The following is a 26,686-nucleotide window of genomic DNA, read 5'->3' on the forward strand; positions in this document are numbered from 1 at the left end:
CCATATTTCCTGGTGACTAAAGTCTGAAGATATGCCATAAACATGGATAAAGATGGATACTTATTGTATTATACTCATGTATAATAGAGGTCCCGAAGGTGATTTTCTAATAAAACCATATGTAGATTTCTTATATATTATAGCTGAGAATGCAGTGAGGCAAATGAAAAAATACTTCAATGGTCTCCTGAACTGAACTGAGATATGTTTGGTAGAGGAAGTACAGGAATATGGGAAGAAGAGGACCAACTCGCCCATCATTAGGGCTGAGGTTACAGAGGCTGTTAATAAACTCTTTGAATAAATTCATTGAATGAAATTTGCCCTGAGTCCTTGGATGTTGCAGGGCTAACCTGGGACAGAGTCTCTGGATTAGCTAACCTTTTAAGATACGTGGTCGAAGGATGTGCCCCAGCTTCACAATCCTTTGAAAGGTGACTAGTCGAACCTTGGATTGAAGAGGAAAAATGGGGTTTATGTCCTGGCAACAACTCTTTATACTCTTGAGGATATCTGAGGATTTGCATGCATGTGTTTTTTGCACTTGGAGAAAGCATTCAATCACTTCTTTTGGGGTGCCCTCCTAGAGTGTGGGGTATTGGGCCTGTGACAGCCAGTGAGAAAAGGCTTCACAATGACCAGATCAATTTACAGCGTGTATATACCCACTGACAAGATATGGGGCTAAGGCTCTTCAAGGTGTGGAAGGGTTTCGGCTCTATTCTTGACACATGAATATGCTTCGTCTGGGTTACCTAAAAAAAACAACAACACACGACTGGGTCCTAACCAAGAACTGAAAGCAACCCCATCTGGAGCTTTCATTCATCATGGAGAAAATATGCACACAACACAGTGACTTTTGAGTGTTCTTTAGGTTGTCAGCCTTCCTGATTCCTAGCATTGGAGGGAGAATTTGGTGGTCCCTCCATCCAACTCCATGCAGGATTTGGAGAACTGCAAGGGAAGCCTTACTCCTGAGAGTCAACCAAAACAAATGCTTGACAGACTGTTCTGACCTCCTACAGCATGAAAGGATATTCCATCAAAGACCAAGTCCAAAAGATTGTCACCCAGGTTCATTGGATGTTTTGAAGTTGGCAGTGTGATACCTTCTGCAGCCCATTTCAAATCACCTACAAACGGTGTTCATATTTCATTGCATGTCTCAGCTTAAACTAGTTGTCTCAGGCCCATTAAATGCTGGCTCATCCACTCACTACTACTGGTATCAAGCTCCCTAGAGAAACCTCTAGGTCTTTGTGTTTCCCCGAGGAAACAATCTCAGGGATTAATTTTGGCTTTCCTGTGTCGAGGCCACACAAATCAAATCAAATCAAATCACTTTTTATTGTCACATCACATGTACAGGCACACTGGCACAGCACATGCGAGTGAAATTCTTGTGTGCGAGCCCCACAAGCAACAGAGATGTGCAAACACAACAACACAAACGAGCAAAATACAAGAATGGCCAACCTGAAACTAATAAATATATGTACAATATATAATAGTGTATGCATTTCTGGATGTGTATACTAAATATTTTCCTACGTGTGTGTGTGTGTGTGTGTGTGTGTGTGTGTGTGTGTGTGTATACACATTTTTACAAATTAAATAGTAAAAAAATAAAATAATAATAATAATAATAATAAAATATACAGAGTTGAATATGTGCAAAACAAGTGGCATTTATATACAGTGTGGAGTGCATAATGTTGAAGTTCCAGTAGTGAAGCTGAGGTGTCTATGACGTGTTCAGCAGTCTGATGGCCTGATGGAAAAAGCTGTCTCTCAGTCTGCTGGTACGGGACCGGATGCTGCAGAACCTCCTTCCTGATGGAAGCAGTCTGAACAGTTTATGGCTGGGGTGACTGGAGTCCTTGATGATCCTCCCCGCTTTCCTCAGGCAGCGCTTCCTGTAGATGTCTTGGAGGGAGGGAAGCTCACCTCCAATTATCCGTTCAGAGCACCGCACTACTCGCTGGAGAGCTTTGCAGTTGTAGGCGGTGCTGTTGCCATACCAGGTGGTGATGCATCCAGTGAGGATGCTCTCAATGGCACAGCGATAGAAGGTCCTGAGGATGCGGGGGCTCATGCCGAATCAGATACCTTTAATACCTGCCCACTCACTTTTACCACTCGGAGAACGCAGCCTCAGGATCCATGCTCCCATTCCCTTACATCTTCTCTTAGCCTGATTCCAGTGTCACATCGTGCTTCAGGGTCCACTTGCTCTGGTGTAAACAAAATAGTTTTAGGGGGATTTTTTCAGTTAATTTGACATTATTTAATCAAAGGATTAGTTTATCCCATTAAAATCAGACTTCCATATCCTTAACATCTTTGCCAACCACATATGTAGAGTTCCATCTCCGCTTTGTGTCTTCCAGTCTTCCCGCTGTATCCAACTAATGAAATAACCACAGGAAGCTTTCAGAAATGAGATTACAGTTTATTATAAAACAACGAAGGCCATATTTGCATTTTACATTTGTAAGCAACTCAGATTAAACAGTACATTATAGTCAGTGTCACATTAAACAGATTTCATAGTTGAGCTTAACTGAATGCTTCACACATACTGAGTTATGACTGCTATAAACATATTCACCAAGCTGCTACCACCTGTCTGAAGTTTAACTTTCCAGTTTTGTTGTTTGTTTTTTTGTAAAAAAAAAAGAAGAAACTTTTCCATGTAGCTGTTAAAATTTTTAATATCTGCACACGCATTATGAAATTTGGCATCGACAGCACGTAGCAGTAGCCCACTAAATCAAGTGCGTGACAGGTTCTTCAGCATGATGATTATCATACAGCAGAATCACAGTAAGATATAATAACCATGAGTTTAAAGTAGCAGTAGATATCTAATGTGCAGAGATTTGACTAATACCCTGTATCCACGAGGAAAAGGTAGGAATATTCCTATAATAAAAACTAAAGACATCACTCAGAATTCCTGCTGTTGTAAAGCCAGAAATGTTTTGCTTAAAGGCAACCTGTGGAGTTCTTGAACTCTCAAAGCACTATGAAGCAGTTTTTACGATTCACATTGCAATTTGCCAGCGACGGCAGGAAAGACGACGACATGCTGGGATGTGAAGAATGCAGGTTTCAAGACTTTTGAATGCCTTTTTACATGAAAACTCCACGTGGAACCTTTAAGACACAAAAATACAGTAATAATAATAATATCTGATATGCCTTCAGTCATATCAACATTTTCACTTCACTGATAGATTGTTCTTCTGACCAGCAGTTAGCATCTTTGTTGACATGCTCGGTAAAATGTTTTATACAACATTAATTGTATATTTTTCCTAAAAGTGCAACTATACGCCAGCTCATACCTCCCTGATTCTTTTTGACAGCAAAAAGCCATTTGACATTACAGTAAGCTTATGCACACACACGCACGCAGACACACACACACACACAGGCCTCTACAACAACCTCACAACCAGAAAACGTCTGCAGCAGCTACCAGCTGAAACAAACTCTGGATTAATGCAATGATAAAAAAAAAAGAACAACCAAAAAAAAAGATAAATAACAACTGTTCAAGTAAATATTGTGAATCATGTAACAGCTGCTCCTTTAGGTTATAGTGAGCATGCGAGTGACACAGGTAGTAGCAGGTATTCACACATGCTGCTTCAGAGACGCTTTTTAATGACCATTAAAAAGCGTCTCTGGTCTTTGGAGCAATGAGTCATCCTGCCGACTCTGTGTCAGCGCGCTGATCCAGATGAGCTCGGGAGCTTGTCAGAAGGTGACTGCCGCTCAATTTGTCCTCCTGCTCTCACTTCCTAAGAAGCAGAAAAACAATGTACAATATCAGCTTCTTTGTTTAGGATTCTGTACAACAGCAAACAATCGCTGAACGCTGAGTGTTTAAGCTCTAAGCAGGGCTGAAAAATGAAGCCAAAAACTGCACTTCCTGTAGTGGCCACTGGAGGTTGGCTAGAAAAAAAAAGCAGTGAATCGTGTGTTAAAATTCCTAAACTTACAGAACAAATAAACATGTTGCCTCTACATCTACATTTCCTGTTCACAGTTACTCATATTTCTAACTAAGCTCACCTGCTCACATTTTTATTGGGGATGCGTGAATGACAGATGGATTTTTACGAGGCTGCTGGTTTTCTGTTAGCTGTCACCACAGCAGAATATGACTTGCTGACCTCCTCTTGACCACGTTTGTGCTGTTATTTTTTCCTTTTTTCTTTTTTAATTTTTGCAGTGTAGTCAACTGTACAAACAGAAATCCAGATACTTTATCTTACTGCAAACTTAATAGCAGGAGTCTGTGTCTGTATTTTACAAATCAAGCCTGCAAGTCTTAGTGGATAATTTACCTCTGGCTCCAAAAAGCTCCCACATTCAGCGGTTCCACATACTTTTGACACTGCCCCCTAGTGACAGTAGCAGGTGACAAAAGTTTATTACTTTGATGAGACAATGATCGCCGAGTGTCAGCTGTGTCTGAGCTGACATATAATGACGCTTACTGTGGACAACAAATAAATGAATGACAAAAGCAAAATCCATAAAGTTAGATAAAAGTAAAAATGAGAACTTGAGGTTTTATTTTTTTATTTTTTTATAAACACTCTTTCCAATATGACCAACTGAAAATCTAAAATAAGAAAATTACTTGAGAGATTATTTTAGCTCAAGTTCTTTTTCTCACTGTGTCAACAAGTCAGAAATTTGACAGCCACAGGTTAAGAAGTGTATAAAATCTTCCTTAAAAGCAACCGGAGCAGCAGTCTAACAGGAGGATGGAGGAAGCAGATGGATCGTTAGCACATTTGTGCTTGTGCTGTCATGTCATGCTGACAAACTTAGCGGCACATTAAAAGCAGGTTTCAACCTGGGAGAGACATCAGCCGCTACAGACAGTAGTAACTCAGAGCTCAGTACTACAAAAAACAAAGTGGGCATCCGCTCTTTTCTGTCCATTTACTGTTGATTACCTGTTGCGATGTGGTCCGTATGTGTCCAGCATGACCGTGCTGGCATGTTCCAGGTCCCACTGGTGATGCTGCAGCAGCTCCTCGCACTCGGCTCTTGAACGCAGCCCTAGCCGAAACAGCTGCTCCACCTACAGCGCAGATGGTGAAAGAAGCATTTTAGACACGTGATTTACCATCATTGTTTTTACTACATTTAACTCTCTTCTTGCTGTTCTGATGCTCTTTTGCAGCATGAACACTGGCTTTCTTTAGCAACAGAAAAGCTCCCACATCCTAACCTTTATGATGACAATAAACTTTAGCTACCTATGTACTTCTCAAAAGCAGAGCCACTGAATCGCTTAAATGTTAAAATTGAAAGAAAACAATTTAATCCAGTTTCATTAATTATAATAAGACCTTTAAAAGCACAGGACAAAAACAATCAGTAACCTCCCTAACTCAATGTGTGTGTTTACAATCCCTGGTATACAACCCTCTTTCAGTTCTATGGTTGAACGTGTCATTATTAGTCTTGTCTTTATGTGACAAGACTAAGCCAAAATGTAGAATCAGCATGTGGAAAGCTAAGTACACCCCATGATTTAATAGCTTGTAGAAACACCTTTAGCAGCAATAATCTGAAGTAATTGCTTTTTGTAGGACTTTATCAGTATCTGACATCACAAGCTTGAATTTTGGCCCGCTCTTCTTTAATAGTTGCTTCATTGAGGTTTAAGTGCATTCATTTATGCACAGCTCTCATACCTTCCCACTGAGGTCTGGACTTTCGGCTATTGCAACACATTGATTCTTTTCTTTTTCAGCAATTCTGTTTTCAATTTTTTACTATGTTGGATCACACAGTTTACAGAGCAGTTCATGGTCCATCAGTAACTGCAAGAGGTAACACACTTAATAGCTGTTAATATGTCACTTTTTTGCGCTCTGATTCATTTATATATTCTTTGTTAACGGCAACAAATAAACTAGGAAAGTGTATAGACAGACAGTTGCACCTTTAAATGGTTTATGGCCTGAGGGATGCTCCACTCGTGGCTCTGCAGAGCAGCCTGACACTCCTCTATCGTGACACCGTGCACAGCTCCTTGGACCTGACAATCAGACAATAAACTTAACGTCATGTTTGCATTTTAAAGAAGTGCAACTGTCATATGGATACACATGAAAAGAAATCTACTTTTATTTCGGAGAGTAACTCTGCGTGGGCACATTTGTTACCATGCTTGTACAAAGAGAAGAAGTGACAAAACGAGCAGGTTTCCTTCTTTTCAAACTCTCTCAGTCACTTATGCAATGAATCAAACTGTTTTTAAATTAGCCACAAGCCCCTTGAAGTTTTTCCCTAATTCACAGTCCCAATGAAATTAGTAATAAAGTTAATGATTTTCTTTTTTAATATTATTCTTCCTCAGGTAATGTTAAAACCATATGAATATGATTCAAATCTGCAGCTTTTTGAGCATTACATTCTCACAATTAAAAGCTTTGTTGATAAAAGGATGTGAATTCAATAAAAAGGGACAATTTAGCTTTTCATGTGTTATCTAGAAATCAGTGACTCTAATTTGTCTGCCTGTGGAAAACAACAGCATTCGGTGTTTGTCATTTCTGTGACTCTCAACAAATAAAAGTTATGACTTTTTTGTTTTAATAGAAAAAGTGACATTCCTTATGATCTCCCTCACCTGTGTGATGCTCTGTTCCCGTTGAATGCTGGGAGCTGCAGCTCGGCCGTTATTGTTGTTGTAGGAGGTGTTCGGTTTGGCTCCACTAGGGTGCTGCTGCATCATAGGTTTGACTGCCGCCATGTTGGCTGCTCCGTATCTGTTAAGAAACATGAAATATGGCATATGAATTATTTTGAATGGTAAATGGCCTGTATTTGTATAGCGCTTTACTTTGTCCCTATGGACCCCAAAGCGCTTTACACAACATTCAGTCATTCACACACTGGTGTTGGCAAGCTACATTGTAGCCACAGCCACCCTGGGGCGCACTGACAGAGGCGAGGCTGCCAGACACTATTGCCACCGGGCCCTCTGACCACCACCAGCAGGCAATGGGTGAAGTGTCTTGCCCAAGGACACAACAACCGAGACTGTCCGAGCCGGGGCTTAAACCGGCAACCTTCTGATTACAAGACAAACTGCCAGCTCTTGAGCCACCATCGCCCCTTAGCTGATGATGTTTCTCTGTGAATGACATCTGAAATTTTACTGTTGCACTGAAGAAATTCTCGTAATAATAAGTCTCTGACGACATTTTCCAACTATAAAACATTTATTTAGCATAAGCTTTTATTTGCTTTCATAACTGTGTTACTTAAAAAGTTGGGATGCTGTGTAAAATGTCAAATTTCTCATTAGTTTCTAATTACGATTCCTCTGTATCTTGTTCCAGTTGTACGTTACTTTTGGTTAATTTCCCGCCGGTGCGACTGTCTGCCCCACTCTTATTGTCTGCTCTTTTCTGGGATTTTTTTGTTCTCTGGGTGAAATTGCATTGTTGATGTCAGAGGTAAGAGGAGAAAGGCCGGACTGCTTTGAGCTGATCAGAAGACGACTGTAACCAATCACAACCAAGGTATGAAGAAGAGCATCTCTGAAGTCACTGCATGTCAAACCTCCTGTCCACTCCTGTCAGCTAAAAACAGGAAACTGACACTACAGTTTGTACAGGCTCACTAAAACTGAATTACTGAAGATTGGAAGACTGGCGCCTTGTCTGAGGAGTATATTTCCGCAGCAACATTCAGATGGTAGGGTCAGAAATCATGGATCCATCCTGCCGTGTATCAACAGTTCAGGCTGGTGGTGGTTGTGTAATGATGTGGATTATATTTTCTTGGCACCAAATGAGTGTCACTTAAACACCACAGCATACATGAGTATATTTTGCAAAATGAAAATGAGTAAAATGTGGCCTCCACAGTCACCACGTCTCAGTCCATTAGAGCACCTTCAGGATGCAGTGAAACAGGAGATTGGCATCACGAATGTGCAGCACCTGTGTGATGCTTTTATGTCGAAATGGACCCAAATATCTGAGGAATGTTTCCAGCTCCTCGTTAATCTATGGTATGAAGACTTAAGGATGCTATGAAGGACAAATGAGGTCCAAACTGGCAAGTGGTTGGTGAGCGCAACCACTTGCCAGCTCCTCTTTGTCTTTGGTATCTGGTTTAAAAGCTTGCTTGTTTTCTGTATTGGGGTCCCCCCTGAACTCAGCACACAGATGTGAGCTTTGTTTCAACAGCTTGACGACAAATTCAAACAAGCTGAAAAAATATTCTATTACAACAAATGCTAATAAAATAGCAATGCCTCATGCCAAGTGATTTGATGACTCACTTTAGCTCCTGATCTTCATGAAAATAAATAATAATAAATAAAAATTATGTCACATTTCAACCTAGGTGTTATTCACATAATAGTGGATATTTTTCACTTGTTATTTACCTTGTGGGAAATTTGGAAATAAATATATCCGTGTAAAGTCAGTAAGCGCTGAAGAAGGAGCACACGTGCCATTTAGTTAGTGTCACGCAATGCTGGGGTTAATTGGATGATCCCTCACATGCACAAACACCCCAGGTACGCGTGTACCATTTCACTTGATTGGTCCCATGTTATCAAGTCCTCAAATCCTCTTTTTTTTTGTAGGGTGCAGTGCTGATGTCAGAGCCATAAAAATCTCTAACACTGAGCTGGCAAAAATATAATGTTACCCCAACATTACATTTGAGGACTATTTTTTGTTTATACATATATGCTCTGGAAGAAATATAAATTATCAAGGGAACAAATTCGTTTTTTGCTCTCCACCCATAAAAATCTGCCTCCATGAAAAACTCACCTCTCCAGAAAAGCTGGTCTCTCCGGCAGTGGGACGGGGGCAGAGCTCTGCGAACTGTCAATCAGTGAGGAAAGGCCACGCCCCTCACGAAAGGCGAGTGGATCCAGTAAGGACGTGGAGGAGTACGATGAGCCAGGAAGTCCTAAGCGTGAGGAATGGGATGAAGCTTGAGGCAAAGAGGAAGACGACGATGGAGAGTTGGAGGACAGGAGTGGACCCAGCAGTCCCGATGCCCGACGGGGCGAGACGGCGAGAGGAGGAGGTGGCAATGCTACAGGTGACGAGGAGCGGGAGCCTGGCTGAGAAAAGGCGTGGTCTCTGGGTGGGATCTGAGGGGGTGTGTCATCTTCGTTGCCCAGTGAAATGGAGCTGGTGCGTGCTTCTGGGTTTATGGCACGGGCGGAGAGGTTGTGTTTGGAGGGACGCAGAGGAGGGACGGGACTGCGAGGAGGCAGCACAGGCCTGTCCTCAAAGCAGGAGGCAAAGGAGGAGGCAGACGAGGGAGATGGAGGGGGAAGATGGATCTGTCGGTGCGGGCCCAAAGGAGCCAGAGGCATGGGGAGTGGGGAGGAGGGGAGGGAGCGGCCTGTTGCCATTGGAACCTGCAGCTTCACCATCACCTACATCAACAGAGAAACAGCAGCTTTATGTTAGCTTGGGTGATAATTTAAAAGTAAAAATCGATCCCGAATGGCATTAATACAGCTTTCACTACCTCCCTCTGTAGCTCCTGGAAGAGGTCAGCTGACTGGGATTCGCTCCTTCCTGTCAAGCCACCACCAGCGGATGAAGAAGCTTCTTCAGTCAACCCTTTGTATATGGACCGCACTTCCTGGTCCTCTGATTGATCCTCAGCCTCTGCAGTAACTTCATCGTACGCTGGCTGGGGGAGAGGCCAGTCCAGAATGGAGGGAGTGTCCTGAGAAGACAAATAGATACAAGGAAAAGTTATCCAACGTTATTAAGATTTTTCCTGCATAACAAAAACAAAGTTTGAGCCAGAGCCAAAAGGAAATCATCACTGCTGCAGTAATATTACTTCTTTGTGTTCACTGGGGTTTGAATTACTCACATATGTCGTTATTAATTCTTCAGAAATAACCAGAAAATGCACCGATTTCCATCAAATCATCATTGCATTTATATTTATTTATGCATAGTTACCCACTGTTGGTCAATAAAACCTGACTTTCAGCCAGAAAATCCTGAAAAATTGTTTTGCAAAGGTCTGGATATCCTCTTTCTTTCTTTTTTTTTAATGTTCAAGCCAAGATATTAAGTTAACCTTGTTTAGCTAACAGTACAGCTCTGTTTAAAGAACTATTACAGAACCCAGAAGTTGGAAGTGGTCATTTCTGGTTGACCTATTAAGGTCCACCTCCTCCAGGGTTAGAGTTTTGTTTTAGTCACAAGTTTCAATTATTCAATATTGTTATATTGTTTGTTTGGTGGTGGTGGTCACCAAAGGTGATGAGATGGCTTACAGGGAGGAGGTCAGCGCCCTGACACACTGGTGCCAAGACAACCATCTCACCCTCAAACTCACAAAGACAAAAGAGTTGATAGTGGACTTCCGGAGGTGTAGGGAAGCACACACTCCCATCACCATCAACACCGCTGCTGTGGAGAGAGTGAGCAGCTTCCGTTTCCTAGGCGACATCTGGCGAGGGATCTCACATGGTGAGTACACACAAAACAGTGAAGAAGTCGCAGCAGTGCCTCTTCTTTCTCAGGAGTCTGAAGTGATTCAGCATGAGCCCCCACATCCTCAGGACCTTCTACTGCTGTGCCACTAAGAGCATCACCACGTGGTATGGCAACAGCACCGGTTACAACTGCAAAGCTCTCCAGAGAGTGGTGCTGTGTTCTGAAAGGATAATTGGAGGTGATGGTGTTGCCTGAGGAAAGTGGGTAGGATCATCAAGGCTCCAGTCACCCCAGCCATAAACTGTTCAAACTACTTCGGTCAGGCAGGAGGTACTGCAGTATCCGTCCCGAACCAGCAGACTGAGGGACAGCTTTTTCCCTCGGGCCACCAGACTGCTGAACACTGCATAGACACCTCACTGTCACCTACCGGAACTTCAACACTATGCACTCCATAATGTACATATATGCCATTTTTGTGCACAATATTCACACTGCTGACCTCTGTATATTTTACATATATGTATGTGTACACACACACACACACACACACACACACACACACACACACACACACACACACACACACACACTTTGGCATAGATATTACTAATGTGCATACATCCTTAAAATTGTACATATTTATTCTTATAATTCTCACATTCCTGCTCTTATATTTGGCTTGTTTCTTATGTTTCTTGTATTTTTTGCACACCACTGTTGCCTGTGAAGCTTGCTCACATGTGCTGTACCAGTGTACCAGTAATGTGACGTGACACTAAAAGTGACTTGATTTGTTTGAAATGCTTTTCTATTCCCATGTGAAGCACTTTGTAATAGCTTCCTGTCTTAAAAAGTGCTATATAAATAAATTTTACTTTTACTTCAAAAACTTCAGTATAAATATCATGAAGCTGCAGCTTGGTCAGGATGATTGAAGGCAGACTGAAGGTATGAGGTGGAATTGCTGTGCAACTCCGCTGAAGACCACTAAAGCGTGAACGTGTACATTATCAATCAATAAGTACTGATCATCCATCACATTGCACGCGCCTTGGGTGAATTCAAGTGGAAGGGGTTATTTATGACATTTCTAGGCCAAAGGTTGGACCACTGTCTCTGGGAAACAAGACAGCTCATCATTTGTGAGTACTGGCAAAGATTTCAAGCTGTGTGTGCACCACCTATACTTGATTGAGGATACTGCCATGCATGTGGCCGTGTAAGGTCCCTCGTGTCTTGAAAACCTTTGAACTACATCACAATCATTGTTTAGTTGTAGAGGGTGAACTGAAAAGATCAGATGGCTAATTCTCCAGATGAGCTGGGAATATAAGACCCCTCTGCTGTGATTACAGGATGGTTCCACTCAGGGAGTGGGTGACATTCAAAGAAAGAAAAGAATCATGCCAACCTCAGCTTGATCAACCCTCAACAGTTCATTAAAAGACAGTTCTAGGCCATAATGAAAGGGGAAATGGGACTCATATTGGTCAATGCAGTCTTGAAGTCACATTAGGTGAAGTTAAAAAAAAAATCTCTTACTAATGAGGGTAAGAGCATCAACTATTACAGTCTGACTCAGGTCTGAGCTACCTTTAGGGTGTCCTCATCCAGCTGCCGAGACTCAGTGAGCGGAGAAGGTGTGGTAGAGCTGAAACTGTCATCGGTGAAGTCAATAAGCGACACCTCGCTCTTGGCTGAACGCACGCCTGTCCCCTCCCACGGCCGAAGCTTCAGACCTAGGGATGCTCCCAGCTTCTTCAACCCAGACGACGCGCTGGCGTCTTCCTCGTCATCGTAATCGTCCATCACAGAGTCGTAGAACGGCTCTGGACACACATGAAACTCTAGATTTAGATAATTGCTTCTACTGACATGCATGTGTTTGAAGGATTAAAGAAAAAATCTCACTCTTGAGCAGAACGGCAGGTTGGGGTGGACGAGGGGGAGGTAGCTCTGATAAAAACAGACAAAGGCGTTTAGGTTCGATTTGACATGCATCGGTGTAACAGAAAAGTTAGATCACTATTCAGCAAAAATACAGTCTCACGGCACAAATGAATTTACTCTTGGCACGGTTGGGAAGTTTGGTCGGTCTCGCAATGCCTGAATCCATTCCCAGGACATCAGGAGGGTCCATGGGGTTCCCCAAGTACAGGCTAAGGAAAGAAAATCATTTTTATGTAATAAAAGTTTAAAATTGAAAATAAGTCCAAGTCCTGTCCTTTAACTCATACTGAAGATGGTTGAAGCTAATAAACATACTTGTTAATAACATGTTAATAATCCCGTTGTAGGAACTGGAACATCAGTAAAATTATTTCACTACTCCTCTATTGTTGCAAACAGTGCAGTGATGTGGACGTGTCTTCTAAAATCCTCTAAAGCTCAACAGCAAAACATCTGTTAAACTATGCATGATACACAGCTGCCCTCTAGTGGGGAGCTGCAGTATAGGCAGTCTTAAAATAGTACATGCATGGTTTCAGTTAAAACGCAATTTTAGTGCTTTGGCTTTATGTGATTTTTCTTCTTTCAAACTGATTTTTTTTTTTAGAACTGTTATCTGTTCTCCTGCCTTATCATTGTGGAATCCTAATGTAAATAACACAAATCTATAAATCCTCCTTCCTAACCTGTTTTAAAGAAGAGTCTATTCTGTAATAGATTCATTTTCCAGTCTTCTATTTCTGCGTTCTGGACTTGTGGTGGGACTCTAACATTAGCCCAGCAGCCTAGAGCCATCCATGGACGCAGAAAGCACAGTCACATCTGACGAAGCACACTGTATGACACTACATTACTGTAGGTACTGTATCATTAACCTGTCTATGCGGTCTGCGTGTCCCCAGCTCCTCTGGGGGTCTGTGTCTCCATGTCCAGTGTGTATAAAAGAGTGTTTAAGTGGCCGGCTGATGTCCTGGGCGGAAAGACCGGCGACTGACGTCACTACATGACGGGGAAACTGACCGACACGCAGTGTGCGCCTGTTCTGACCTCGCCACCAGTAGTGCTCTGCCCTGAAAACACACAAACAGGTATGAAAACAACGTGGTGACTGTCCTACAGTAATGTGCATTCTTGTAGCAGTACACGTTCTTAATTGCCAACTTCTGGGTTTTAATTTAGTAGTTAGGTAGTTACAGACATACAATATATACGATGCACACACGCATATTAATGTGATAAGGAAGTCATAAGATTATAATTGCAGTAATTTTCTACAATGTAAGGAATCCAGTTTCAACGGGAGATCCGTTGTGTAGTAGGCACTTACATAAGCACGACTCTCAAACCCACTAACCTGATTAAGAAACTGCTTGCTCTCTCAAAATCAGGCTAAAAGGATGCCTTACAGGCATGTTCTAGCTAACAAAACATCACACACTGACCTTCCTTCAATGATGGTGATAACATCATTCATTGTAATCTGGAGCTTGTCTTCCTCCTCAAAGTCCTGCAGGGCTCTCATATCTGTGGGCATGGTCTGCAGAGCACACACAGTGTCGTTAGTGTCACCAGCAGAGTCAAAGACAGCCTTTAGACATGGAATACATACTTGCAGCCAACAAAGAATCGTTTCCTAAAGCACATTTAGTGATTACGATCGACAGTGTTTTACTGTGCTACCTCGAGCAGGAAGTCTCTGAGGGCAATGAAAGTTGGTCTGTCTTCAGGTTTGGGGCTCCAGCACTGCAGCATCACATTGTAGATATCCTGAGGACAATCGTCTGGTTTACACAGCCTCTCAGCTTCCACGTCCACCTTGTGAAGGATCTGTAAACCGACACATAAATAATGGCGTGATTAGCTGAAGCTAATGAATAATTCATTTATTTTATTTTTTATGTCAGAGGGTTGTTCAAAGATGCACCTGGCTCCCATTCAGACCCAGCCACGGCTCCTGTCCGTGGGTGAACATCTCCCAAAGGGTGACCCCAAACATCCAGGTGTCAGATGCGTGAGAGAAAGTGCGAGACTTCAGAGACTCTGGAGCACACCTGGAGAGATCGGTGAAAAACAACTGAGACGCTGAGATAATGAAACACAGATAGTATGTAGAGACAGAAAAAAGTCACTCTCACCATGGGAAAGGGATTTTGTGGCCTTCCTCCATGACGTATTGGTCGGTGTGTTTAGGCAGTGCCCTCATTAGGCCAAAGTCTCCAATCTTCACAGTTTCATTGGTGGACAGCAGCACATTACGGGCTGCGAGGTCCCTGTGGAGGAAACGCTTCTGCTCCAGGTAAGCCATCCCACAGGCCACCTGTGGAGAAGGTGTGGAGTGACAGATGGGAGCATTTTTGCATTCTTACACATGGGAAATGTCATAAAATAGAGCTGTATCTCCAACAAATAAATATTTAAATTTAAACAAATGTACAAATATTATGGAAACTGTACTCAAGAAAATCTAATAGAGAGAACAGTGTGATAAAACTGAATTTCATTGTGGGGTTTTTTCCTTTCGGCATTAACTGACCTGCACGCCATAGTTACACAGCGAGGAGATGAGGATGTGACCCTGCCGCTTTCTGAGCCGATCCAACAGGGAGCCCAGAGGAGCCAGCTCAGTCACCTACACTCCAACAAACAAAATGTGCTCAGAGCTCATTGTGTTTATGTTTTGTGCACTGCTTTTAAAATATATAATCCCGTCTGTACTGTTTTTCAGTGCTTTTTTAAAAAATATGTTACATCTGGAAGCGGCAAATCTTTAACTTGTAGACTGTGTGAACTCTTTTGTACTTGAATTTCCTCTGTGTGTGGGAAACACTGATCTTATATTCAGGGCTATTCTAAAGTAGCCAGACCTGAGGCAGCAGAAACTCCTGCAGGCTAAACTGAGCTTAACAGCTCTGAAACATTCAGCGTAAAATCACTGAAAACATCTGATAGCTCAGCAGCTACAATGTATCGACTGTTGGAAATAAATCAAGTTCTCAAAAAGAGGACAAACTCCCTCTTATAAGTGTGTGTGTGTCTCATGGATTACCATCTTCATAGGCTGTGTGAGGACGATGCCATACAGGCGGATGAGGTTTTGGTGGCTCAGTGAATGCATGGCATTCACCTCTCTGATGAAATCATCCAGACCATCTGAGTCCAGTACATTTGATTTCAGGCATTTTACTGCCACTGACAACTACAAAGAAAAGGAGAGCTGATTTTAGAGAAACCTCTGTAAAAAATAAATAAGTAAATCACTTTGTGGAGTTCAAATGGGATGCTCTAACTTAAGAGGAAGTGACAAATACCCAGCAAATGTGTCCTTTTGGGGCATGTGTGGCCTCGCTGCGGGCAGACCCACACAACCCACAGTGGGCCGCAGAACACGCGTGATATTTCAGAAAATGAAAGATTGGACTGATAACATTCACTTCTTTTTCAGTATATCAATAAGATTCATTTTACTAAAATGGTTTGAATCAGTCACCTTCTCTCAGCCTCATATTTCTGACTGTGTACTAAAACATGTTCTGTGTTTTCATCTTCTCCAGAATAGTCACATTTCCTTGTATAATGTTTCTTTTTTATAAATAATATACCAGCCAACATGCCAGTGTGGGCCCTCAGTGGGTAGCTGTGGGTGAACTGTGGGGCTGCAAACCCACATTTATCCTACGTGGGCCCTAGTTGGTGTGCACACAGAGCCCATGGCATCTTTGCCCTTTCTACCTCCTACGTAGGTTTTCTCATGCAAGGAGACTACGAGTTGCCCACAGATATATTTCTTACAGGCCCAAAAGGGATAAACTGCTATGGGACCCACATGCTTAGCCTAGATGGGACCCAAGTGGCTTGTTTGTGGGCAAACACACCCTGAGCCTCTATGTCATACATTCTCAGCTGCCTCATACTGTGTTTCTTCATCTCACCACTCTGCCGTTGGGTGCAGTCCACTCTCCTCGCCGCACCACCCCGAATGTCCCGTCTCCAAGCCGCTCAAACAGCTGAAGCTCCGACTCTCTAATCAGGCAGGTGAGCGCGGCCCCTGACTCACTACTGGCCGGGGCCGCGGCAGACGATGCCCCGTGGGGCTGCTGTGTGTCAGCGTCCGGTCGTTTCACTGGAAACACCTGCAGGGCCAGAAACTTCTTATGCATGCGAACACGCTTGATTTGAATCTGAATGAATCTAAATTAACCTATTTTGATAAAAGACACACATAGACCATGTGACATAACATGAAAAAATAAAATAAAATTAGAATCAAAGCCACATCAATACAAACTAAAATTCCTTTTCCTAAATATACCTGAGGGTGAAAGCAGACATTTTTACAAATGCAGCTTATACATGAATATCATATTGTGAGATTGCAGCCTTGCTTGAGCAACTTTCAGGACAGGAGAGGTACTGCACCTTGCTCATCCAGGATTTTCTTTTATAAAGGGCTCGTCTCCTCTTGACTGCCTCCCAGAGCCTCCTCTGACCTGGACCAGCAAAAATACAAACACAAATAAACCTGGATTTTATTGTATGTTTATAGTGTATTTTTCTAAAAGATAACACACAGACACATCTGATATTTGTTTAGATTACCTGTTTATCACGTAGGTTTGGGGTGAAAAACACTTAAAGAGGTACCTGGGCGTCCCATGCCGATCTTCTCCAGGTCTTCATTCTTGACGTAGTCAAAGTGTGAGAGTCGTGTGACGTTGAGATCATCACGGATCCGAAGGAAGTACTGCTGCAGCTGCACATCTGTCAGCAGCTCCAGCAGCCACTCTGTGCCCTCCTCACACTGCATCTACACAGCAAACACACATTTCACCTGCATCAGGATGCATACAGTGCTGTTAACAGCCTCCAGTTTTAACATAGCTCTGCTTATGCGATTGAATTGTTCCATTACTGAGCGTGATGTTAATGGACCCCATTAATGGGCACACTGTAATGTGTGCTCTAAGTGCAGGAGCTACTCTCAGCTATGAAAAGCCAAAATGACTGATGGGATGTGACATCTGCAGCACCAATGTAATGATTAGATATCTGGAAAAGCATCAAGAACAGAAAACAATAAGTGCTCATATTTTAAGAAGCTGGAGTAAGAAAATTTGGGGCATTTTTACTCCTGAAAATGACTTTCAAGATTCAACAAACACATTTTCTGACAATTGTTTAGGACGCTACTGTTTCATCTTTTTTTGCAGATTCCCCAGCAAAATGTACTTTCTGCTGCTCCTTTATTTCCCAAGGGGTAGCCAAAGTGGATAGATCTGCATATTTGATTTGGCACCAATTTTACGCTGGATGCTCTTCCTGACGCAGCCCTCCCACTTATCCAGGATTTGTGCAGACACGAGGAGTACACTAGCTTGAGACCCCTTAAGGCTGGAATTTGTGTCTCGAAGCAGGAGTCATTTTTGCATGTGCAGCAAATGTGCAGATTCACAGATTCACAAGTTGAAAGACCTTTAAAGTTTTTCACAGACTTTAAATTATTAACTAAAACCAGTTTTGCACCATTTCATGATAAGCAAACTACAATTTCCTCTTAACTAATTGCTTTAATTGTATACCGTATACGGTGACAATATACTACAACATTTACTTTGCCTTAATCTAATGTCACTCTTACATACAAACTTCACTTACTGATGTCAAGCCTAAAACCAACAGTGGTTTAATTTAGCCAAGAAAAGAGGAGCTAGCCAGGCTCTATGTGAAAGAGAAAGATCCAAGTAAATCGCATCTAATTAGCAATATTCTGTGTTTGTTGAGGCAGAATAAGTGAAGTGACAATTTTCTTGGATAATTAATAAAGATACAAAATGTTCATTAGATCTTTAGAGTGTTTGTTAGCGTTACCTTTACAGCATTTGTCTGTAACTGTAGTCTACAGTCTTTGTTAAGCTAAGGTAAACAACCACTAGCTCTAGCTTCTTGCTTTTTGTATAGCTTCATCCTAATATTTCAAAACTATTAAAAGATGTAAACGCATTAATACAGCGCTGTCATAGAGCTCTTTGCAAAACTAAACTTTACCCTTGGGAGCAGCACATTAAGCACAGAAACATGTTTGAGTTGGCTGAAATCCCCACTCCATAGACAAACGCATGTTCAAACAGCCCCAATTGTGGAACCATGACTTAAGCATTGGACTAGCATTAGCAGGTTCGCTCTGGATTCAGGACCCCAACACAAAATAGTTAAAATTTAACCGAAGCAACATTAAGTGTGAAGGCTTTTGTCTGCCATTCACAATTAAAAACCAGAACAAACAAAACAAAACAAAAAAATCCAGGCAGAGGTACGTTAAAATTTCAAAATGTTGACCTACTTAATCAAAAGTAACTTTAAATTTTGAGATACTCAATCAGTAAGTCAAAATTTTGACATGAAATTTTGAGACAATAACCCAAATTAACTTGATATTACCTCTGCAGACTTGCAGAAACAAGCTTCCATAATTAAGTGGCAGGAATACATTTGTTTGCTTGTTTGTTAATTTATTGCTTTATAGTCAATTGCTGTTGGGTAATTTTAGACCCTAAAACTGAATTCAGAATGAAGTTTTTTGGTTTAACTTATAACTGGTGCAGTTACAGGGTTCACAAAGTAGACACTGTTTTTTAAACCATGAGGATACTAAATAATTTAAACAGACATCAAATGAAATCTGGTGTCTGTTGTAAGATTAGACCCAAGATCAATACACCTGCATCCCCACACCCACACTTATATTCATAGAAAAACACTGAACAAAAAGACACAGACATAGTGTAATTACAGCCAGAGAAGAAGAGATGCTGCACATCCACCCACAACTTCAGACTTTACCATTTGTCCACCGACACTCCTGTCTCCCGCCTCTTCATCCTCCCCCTCCCCCTCTCCTCTGGTGTAGGGGAGTCGCTGGTACATATAGCTCTCCCCCATACTGCAACAGCTCCTCTTGTCCTTTTTGTATTGAGCCCTCCTGTTTCTGCGCTATTCAGAGGAGGCGTTAGCTCTGCTGCCGCGCTCCCCCTACTCCGAGTCTAGTTTGCTAATCTCCTCTCAGCTCCATGACCTTCTCCGCTCAATCGATGCGCGCATGCACAAACACGGACACAAACGCACCGGGAGGCATTTGACGCCACTCTCTCCTGTCGTATCACCTAAAGCTATCTATAAACTCCTTCACTCCTCCCTCCCACTGCTCCTTTCTCTCCCTGCTGACTCACGACTTCCCGCAGTATCGGACACCTCCATGCTTCTCCGTCTCTCCAGCTTTCCCTCCTCTCCTCTTCATCTCCTTCTGGCTCAGCAGCCAAGCCCACTGTCTGATGTTAAATAATTCAGCAGCTCTAATGAGAGGGCGAGTGGAAGAGGGAGATCTTAGAGGAAGGAGGGGAAAGACTGCAGATAAAAAATAGGTGGACAGATGGATGGTCAGGCTGAAGAGAAAGGAGATGGAGACAGTTCCCAGCATGCATTTAATAGATTCTGACATGCAGATGGCATAGGCGCTAAGCTCAACCCAAACAAGCAGAACATTTCTAAAAGATGGTAACGTGATGTGGCCATCAATTTCAGGAAGTGTCAGAAACGTTGCTGAAATCTCTCATCAAGTAAAAACTGTGAAACAGTCACTGATTGCAGTTTGGCAGACGAGAGGATTTCCTGCTTTTCTCTGTTCTATATTAACCGAGCACAGTACTGTTTCAGGCAGATCATGAGGTCAATCTCAGTCACAATCCAGGCAGATCAGCTGATCTCAATCCCAGATCACATCAGCTGACGCCTCAGCTGATAAGCTTCCGCACATCCAATTAGCAAATCTCATATAGGGCGCGCTATTTAAGCTACTTCAGATTGTGTACAGTTCCTGCATATCTGCAAAATTTACATTACAAACCATCTCCACCCCAGCCTCGGGGGGTGGGGGTCTTGCTCCTGCTCTTAGAGATGTGTCCCAGAATAAAGCATTACCACTGAATTTAAATTAGTGCAGATGGAAGTCACAATCCTCCTTTTACTACAGCAGTCTTAAATTATAGTCCTGCTGTGAGTCAAGACAACCGTAATTTGTCTTGACTCACAACAAGCAATTAAGATAGTTCTGTGAGGCATTTAATCACTATTTAATTAGAGTTTAATTGATCAAAAAAACACTGGCAAAGAATGGAAAGGACAATGGCTAAGGAGCCCAAAGTGTGCCTAGAACACATCATTACACCACCACCAACCTTAACTGCTACACCCTATTCAGTACCTGCCATCCGAATGTCACGGCAGAAATCGAGGCCCATCAGAACAGGCAATGTTTTTCCAGTCTTCTGTTGTCTAATTTTGCTCAGCCTGTGCGAATTGAAGCCTCAGTTTGCTGTTGTTCCTGTTCTTAGCTGACAACAGTGAAACCCAGTGTGGTCTTCTGCTACCGTAGCCTATTTATTCAAGGTTCAATATAATATGCATTCACAGATGGTCTTCTGCTTGCTTTGGGTGAATTCTAAATCATTACCCAAATTATCTGGGATATCACTCATTCCCTCTTTTATATATATTCCTAAAGAGTTCACTTGCAATAAATATACAATTGTGCATATAAGCTACATTGCCTGTCATGTCTAGGTGCAATCCTAACATCAGCAGCAAACACTGCATAGCCTTTATGCATTTACTGTGTACACTCATACTGTTTATAGCAAAATATAATTTATTAGTCAGTTTTAATTCATTTGAGCAGACTTAAAACAGATGTTTTAGGTATTTAACTAGATTAAAAAAAACCAAAAACATTTCACGATTATCAACAACATATGGATGCTGGATCAGATATAATATCTGAAAATCAGAATATCAATTACTCCATGAGATAATTTATTTTCTATGCAGCTCTAATTATTGTGGAAAACATTTGATTGTTTTTTCTCTTCTTTTCTTTTTGAATTTATATTATTAACATAAAAGGATCTCAGTGTGGCTTTTTCTTTGTTTGAACTGGTTGAGAAGTGGGTGGGCTGCCATATACAGTTTCTGATCTGATTACGTATATCAAAGTACATCTTGTTTGGCAGTTAAAGCCGTTAACAGTGTTGAAGTGCAGTGCTGCAGATCCTGCTGTAATTCAAAAATGAAAGAAAGGCAAATGTGAGAAACTGGGCTGTTACTATTAGCAACATGTGACAGCAAGATGAGCTAACTGGTGCATGAAGTCACTGGTTGGATCATTCATGCTCATGCATGAGTGTGTGGGCGCATCTGCGGCCTAAATGAGGACAGAAGCAGATCTTTCATCTCTGCACGGCATCATGTGTTTTATTGAGGGTGATGGTCCAAAAATAGGAGAGCTAAATTTAGCTTATGTTCAGTGGCAATAGGAGGGAAGTGGCTGCTTAATTTTTCTCTCATCTTAGCATCAGATATCTGAGGTTCAATCGGGACTGTCAACGTGCACAGATGAGGATTTATTCTGCATATTTCATCCCTGGCCCGTCCTGGTTTAGGCAGAGCATGATATGAATTCAACAGCACCTGGTAGAATTTCCTGCCATATTTGTTTGTGTGTTTCAATATTTCTGATATAAGTCACCTTAAAAGAAAAAAAAAACACTGCAGGAAAAGAAAGCTTTGAGATTCATTCAGCCTGTGCTTTGGAAAGAAAACAACAGTTTTCTTCTGCAATTTCATAACTAATTCAAATGTTACACCAAATATTTGGTCACTAGAGTTAATGAGATAAAAAGTTTGAGGTTTTGGTTTCTTTCTGTGAAAGAGGCCACAATGCAGCAACTCCAGCAACACTTGAAGGAAGATGAACAACTTTAATAATTGACCAACGCGTTTCGGCTTGTGGCCTTCATCAGGGTCATGAGGTGTCAACATGATTTTTCTCATGATCTTGTGTAATTTAATCGCTTGTTATATGATTTAAAACTGATCCAAATGTTCCAGTCAAGAAGGGAAATGTAAACATGATTGTGATTTAATGCAGGTGAAATATTGCTGGTCTTACTGCAAACAGATGAAAATTAGTAAACTGAAAAGTAGGGCTGGGCCATATCATACAGTTCATAATATTGGTATAACGTTAGGAATGATAAGAAAATGTCGATATTACGTGCTGCACAATAATGTTTAATATTTAGTAGCTACTGTTATATTCCCATATATCATCGTGATGTTGTTTATTCTATTGCTCTCGTTTTCTTCTGCTTGTTTTCTTTTTTCTTTCTCAACAGGTGATCCAGGTGATCGATATATGTATTTTTTTTTGTCTGCTTATTTAGTTGGTTTGTTTTTTTGCCCTTTATCCCCGTCCCTCTTCTCCACTGTTTTTTTCCCCTCTTCTTTTCTCCCTTTTCTTTTCCTCATTCAAGTCTGTCCCATATCTAGCAAGTGAAAATAAAAATTAAATAAAATAAACAATAAAAGGTGAATCAAATAGACCACTACAGCAAGGCTGGGATGGTCAATTTGGTAAAGTTAATCCGTTGGGCATCTTTCCTCACCTTTAGACAAGAATTCTGATGACAAAAGAACCAAACGGGACAGGCGCAAAAAAAAAAAGGAATGATAACAAAATGGAATATGGCGATAGAATATGGGTAAAACGCGCATGTGCAGTGCCTTTGTTTTCATACGCACATGGCAGAAAAAGTAAGGCAGCGACGGAGAATGAGAAGGGCGAAAGCGGATCGTTAAATGAAACGGATGAACCAGAATTGGTTTGTAAAAATGCTGCAACTTCAGTGGTGTGGAACTGGTTTGGCTTTCGTCCGTCAGATACACAACAAAGCACTATTTTTGGTAGAGCATGCTAGCGGCCCGTCGTTATTACCGTGTTTTTCGGAATCTAAGTCGCTCTTAAAATTCTTTGATTTTCTGAAAAATCGACAGTGCCTTATGTATGAATTCTGGTTGTGCTTACTGACCTCGAACCCATTTTATGTGGTACACAGCGCTCGAAAATCTGTCAAAAAATGTTTTAGTACAACTTTGAAGCTACGAAGCCGCACCGCTTGATGGATTGTCCGAGCATTATGGCTACCGTAGTCAGGAGCCTCGCTGAGTGATACGTGCTGTGCTTCAACATAATATTACCGTATTGTGTGTGTATAACCTGTATAACCTTAAGTTTTGTGGATATTATACATGGTTCTGCTCAGGATATGTTGGCCAATTTCCACTGGAAATGCCTTTTGGTTAAACTGTCAGCAAGGAATTTGCATTTGCACTGTTACATTTTTATATAACTTTAATGCACATAAAAAAACAGCTGCTTGTTTAAGTAAAAATACATTGATGGGGGTTTTTTGCACTAATAAAGTTGCGGAGTTGTAAAGTTTTTTGTCTCGCGTCAATTATATCGTCAGTTATATCATTATTGCAAATGTTCAAATATATATCGTGATAAATATTTTTGGCCATATTGCCCTACTGAAAAGAGTAAAATATAACTGTCACAGCAAACTCCTTATAGAAACAAATCTTACCACAGACATTTTGGTCATATTCTCTAGGCGACTAAATAGATGAATGAGAGCCATAAGCTCACTTTCAAGGGTCAGCAGGATATAAATATTGCACGAGTTAGTTTTTTTTTAGTTTAGCTTATACCTTTACCACGCATGCTGAAAGTTACACATTACAGCTTCTTTAACAGCTCAGTCCAAAGTTAGGATATGATCAATGACTCATGGCTCATCCCATAGACACAGGAAGCTGAGAGGAATAAGGACACTCAGCTGATTTTTTACTTCCATAACAAATGGATATATGTCAGTGCAACAATATGATTGGCTGTTGGGAGACAGGTGAGGTTGACGGCCATTATTAGAGTTACAAACTTCTCATATTCAGGATTTGTTGAGTCTCGTGTCTCTCTTTTATAAAGTCTCTAGTTTCAATAATATTACTGGGGAGGCCAAACCATGACTCATAATGTTTAACTGTATGTTTCCAATCCAGGTATGCAGTGTATTTGGAATAATTTCCATGCTAATAAATGAAGCTGAACAATCAGATTCTTTCTAGATGTTACTGCATAGTGAATCGAAATCTGATGGTTCTATGTGTTGAGAGAGATGAGGCATTAGTAATTAGTAGGAACTGAGAATGTACATTAATATTTATTCCTATAACCAACTTCCAAATACACACAGTGCTAGTCCAAACAGCTCCAAACCATAAAGATCTGCACTTCTAAAGGTAACCTGAGGCAGCAGAGACCACCCTCAGTTACTTTGAGGCATTTAGTGGAATTGGTTGTGAACGGTCATAATGTTTTGGCTTATCTGTCGCACCCTGCAGGGGTCCTCTGGTGGAGTCACTGGAGGTCATCTGGCTGCAGCCATGGATGAAGGGACTCCACATCTACACAAAGTTAAAGAGAGATGGAGAGCAAGTCAGTGTCAAAACTATTAACAAGAAAGGAAAAAAACAAAACACTTCAACAAAAATTTCCATCTGCTGCTGTGAAGAGAGCAGCAGAAAAACTCTCAGAAGCAACAGCCGGTAGAAATTGTGCAGGAGGTGAAAACGAGCACGCAGGAACAGGCTGTGCCCATATTGTCACCACGGGGGAGGCTCAGACAGACCTGCTGCCTCATCGCTGAGAAAGAGTGTAAAAAGTCAATTGTTTGAGAATGAACTCTTTTAAAAAAGATTTTAAAGTGTAAAATGATTATTTTAGGGTTTAAAATTGTTAACTGTTTGAATACTAATTCAAGTGATCATAGACAGTCTTTCACACTATTGCATCTCATTAACATATGGCAGGAGGTGTGTTTGAATTCATAGTGTACAGGATTTTCTGCATTTCACAGCTGTTACTTTACTGGCTGATTGACTAACTGCAAAATAAGTAGGCTGACAAATGCTCTCTAGTCCAAAAATGACTAATGAATGTGTTTGGTAGTTGTGTTTGTAATCTTTCTCTACTTATATGGTAGTTTCTAATGCGTCCTCTTAAACAGGGGTGTCAGAACTAAGGCCCAGGTCCAGAATTGGTATGGCAAAGATCAGGCCCCCTGGAAGGCTTTGGAAAATGTGAAGGATACATAAGTTTTGGACTTTTAATAATAGATAAAGACTTAAATTGGATAAAAGTTAGTTTTTTCACTATCGACTGTTGAAATTTCAAAACAAATAATACATTTTGTAACCACAGAACAGTCTGTGCCCAGAACGTTTTCTGTAATTTTGCCCTTTTGCTTATTTCTTACAAATTAAGCTCAAAGTTTAGTGGTAACGGTTACTTTCATTTACTACAGCATTTTGTTATTGTGTAGAAAAACTGTGCCCTACTGCTGAAACTGCACTTCTTTTTTCTTATATTGAGATATCTCAGATTGAACGTGTAGTTTACACTGACAGAAAGAGGTCTGTTCTGATCCAAGTGGGCTGCATGCGGCCCACAGTGTAAAATAACATCCCTGCCCTGCAGAACCACACCAGACATTGCAAGACTATTTAGTGCAGCTGCACACTGATAAACTGACATGTACCTATAGTGGGCTGGCCCTTTATTCGTGACTAAAGATAAGATTGCTTTATGTTTTTGTAAAAGTTCCACATAAAGTTAAATCAGTCAGATAAACAGTTGAGAGTAAGCAGATAACATCTCTCTCATGCTGAGAGCAGAAAAGATTTTAATTCATCTTCTCAGTCAGTCAGCCTAAAGCTGATTAGCCCTAAGTGGACACACACTCGTCCCAATACAATGAAGAGCCAAGGCTAATAATATTACACCCCCTTTTTACACTGTTTTATACTTTTTCCACTATTGTTCGCTTGTAATTTTTTTTATTTATGAACTTAACGTGTTTGTTTTGGTACAACATGTACAAAAACCATATCCAAGAAAGAGCAACAGAGATGACCCCCATCGTACCGACCTAAAACGACGGGCTTTCCGGAGGGGACTGTCCCTCTCCTCCGGTCACTCCTCACTCTGCCCGCCGTACTCAGCCGTGCCGTTTATCGGGTATCTGTGAAATTCACCTGAACCGTTATCTCCGTCTCTTTCCTCCGTTAATTCCGGGACGCTTCCCAGTGAGCGTGCAGGGATTTCAGAGCGTCACGACACGTCAGAAGACGGAACTCGCCAAAATAACAGCACATCTTGTTTAGAAATTCAACTTTCAAAATAAAAGCACACGTTACAGAAGTTATTTTATTTCCCGCTAATTTTTACGTCCTCTTTACACACTTTACCATTACTTCATTAAATTGGAGGCAAGTATTTGATTTATATCGGTTGT

General features: G+C 41.4%; 1 protein-coding gene across 6 annotated transcripts; it reads right to left on the reverse strand.

Annotated features, from left to right (window-relative positions):
- Positions 1–2,439: 2,439 nt before the first annotated feature.
- On the reverse strand, positions 2,440–26,530 carry tnk2a (tyrosine kinase, non-receptor, 2a). Of its 6 annotated transcripts, none has more exons than XR_003273381.1 (22): positions 19,278–20,123; positions 17,082–17,244; positions 16,857–16,933; positions 16,370–16,570; positions 15,487–15,636; positions 14,974–15,069; positions 14,576–14,757; positions 14,365–14,491; positions 14,121–14,267; positions 13,883–13,977; positions 13,316–13,510; positions 12,558–12,649; positions 12,402–12,446; positions 12,084–12,319; positions 9,556–9,759; positions 8,841–9,460; positions 6,671–6,809; positions 5,981–6,076; positions 4,983–5,110; positions 4,362–4,418; positions 4,087–4,255; positions 2,440–3,812 (listed from the first exon to the last, which is right to left on the reverse strand). XR_003273381.1 is itself a non-coding variant. In XM_026180109.1 (22 exons), the coding sequence occupies exons 3-22, from the start codon at positions 17,242–17,244 to the stop codon at positions 3,806–3,808; spliced, it is 3,057 nt and encodes a 1,018-aa protein (XP_026035894.1). In that variant the 5' UTR covers positions 24,728–24,797; positions 26,427–26,530; the 3' UTR covers positions 2,440–3,805. The 6 variants fall into 6 exon arrangements, 5 of the variants coding, with proteins under 5 accessions (XP_026035894.1, XP_026035893.1, XP_026035889.1 ...); XM_026180109.1 differs by lacking the exons at positions 4,087–4,255; positions 19,278–20,123 and adding exons at positions 24,728–24,797; positions 26,427–26,530; XM_026180108.1 differs by lacking the exons at positions 4,087–4,255; positions 19,278–20,123 and adding exons at positions 24,728–24,797; positions 26,321–26,530.
- Positions 26,531–26,686: the final 156 nt, after the last annotated feature.

Source organism: Astatotilapia calliptera, chromosome 9, assembly GCF_900246225.1.
Source record: "Astatotilapia calliptera chromosome 9, fAstCal1.2, whole genome shotgun sequence".
In the NCBI taxonomy this organism is placed as follows: Eukaryota; Metazoa; Chordata; class Actinopteri; order Cichliformes; family Cichlidae; genus Astatotilapia; species Astatotilapia calliptera.

Bases quoted from the DNA above. Each gene is read 5' to 3' on its own strand.
- tnk2a (XM_026180104.1), bottom strand. From the start codon at position 19,376: ATGGGGGAGAGCTATATGTACCAGCGACTCCCCTACACCAGAGGAGAG. The intron at 17,245-19,277 runs GTAAAGTCTGAA...TTTGCTGTGTAG, and splicing joins GGAGTGTCGGTGGACAAATG to ATGCAGTGTGAGGAGGGCAC. The intron at 14,758-14,973 runs GTCAGTTAATGC...CCTTCTCCACAG, and splicing joins TGTGTAACTATGGCGTGCAG to GTGGCCTGTGGGATGGCTTA.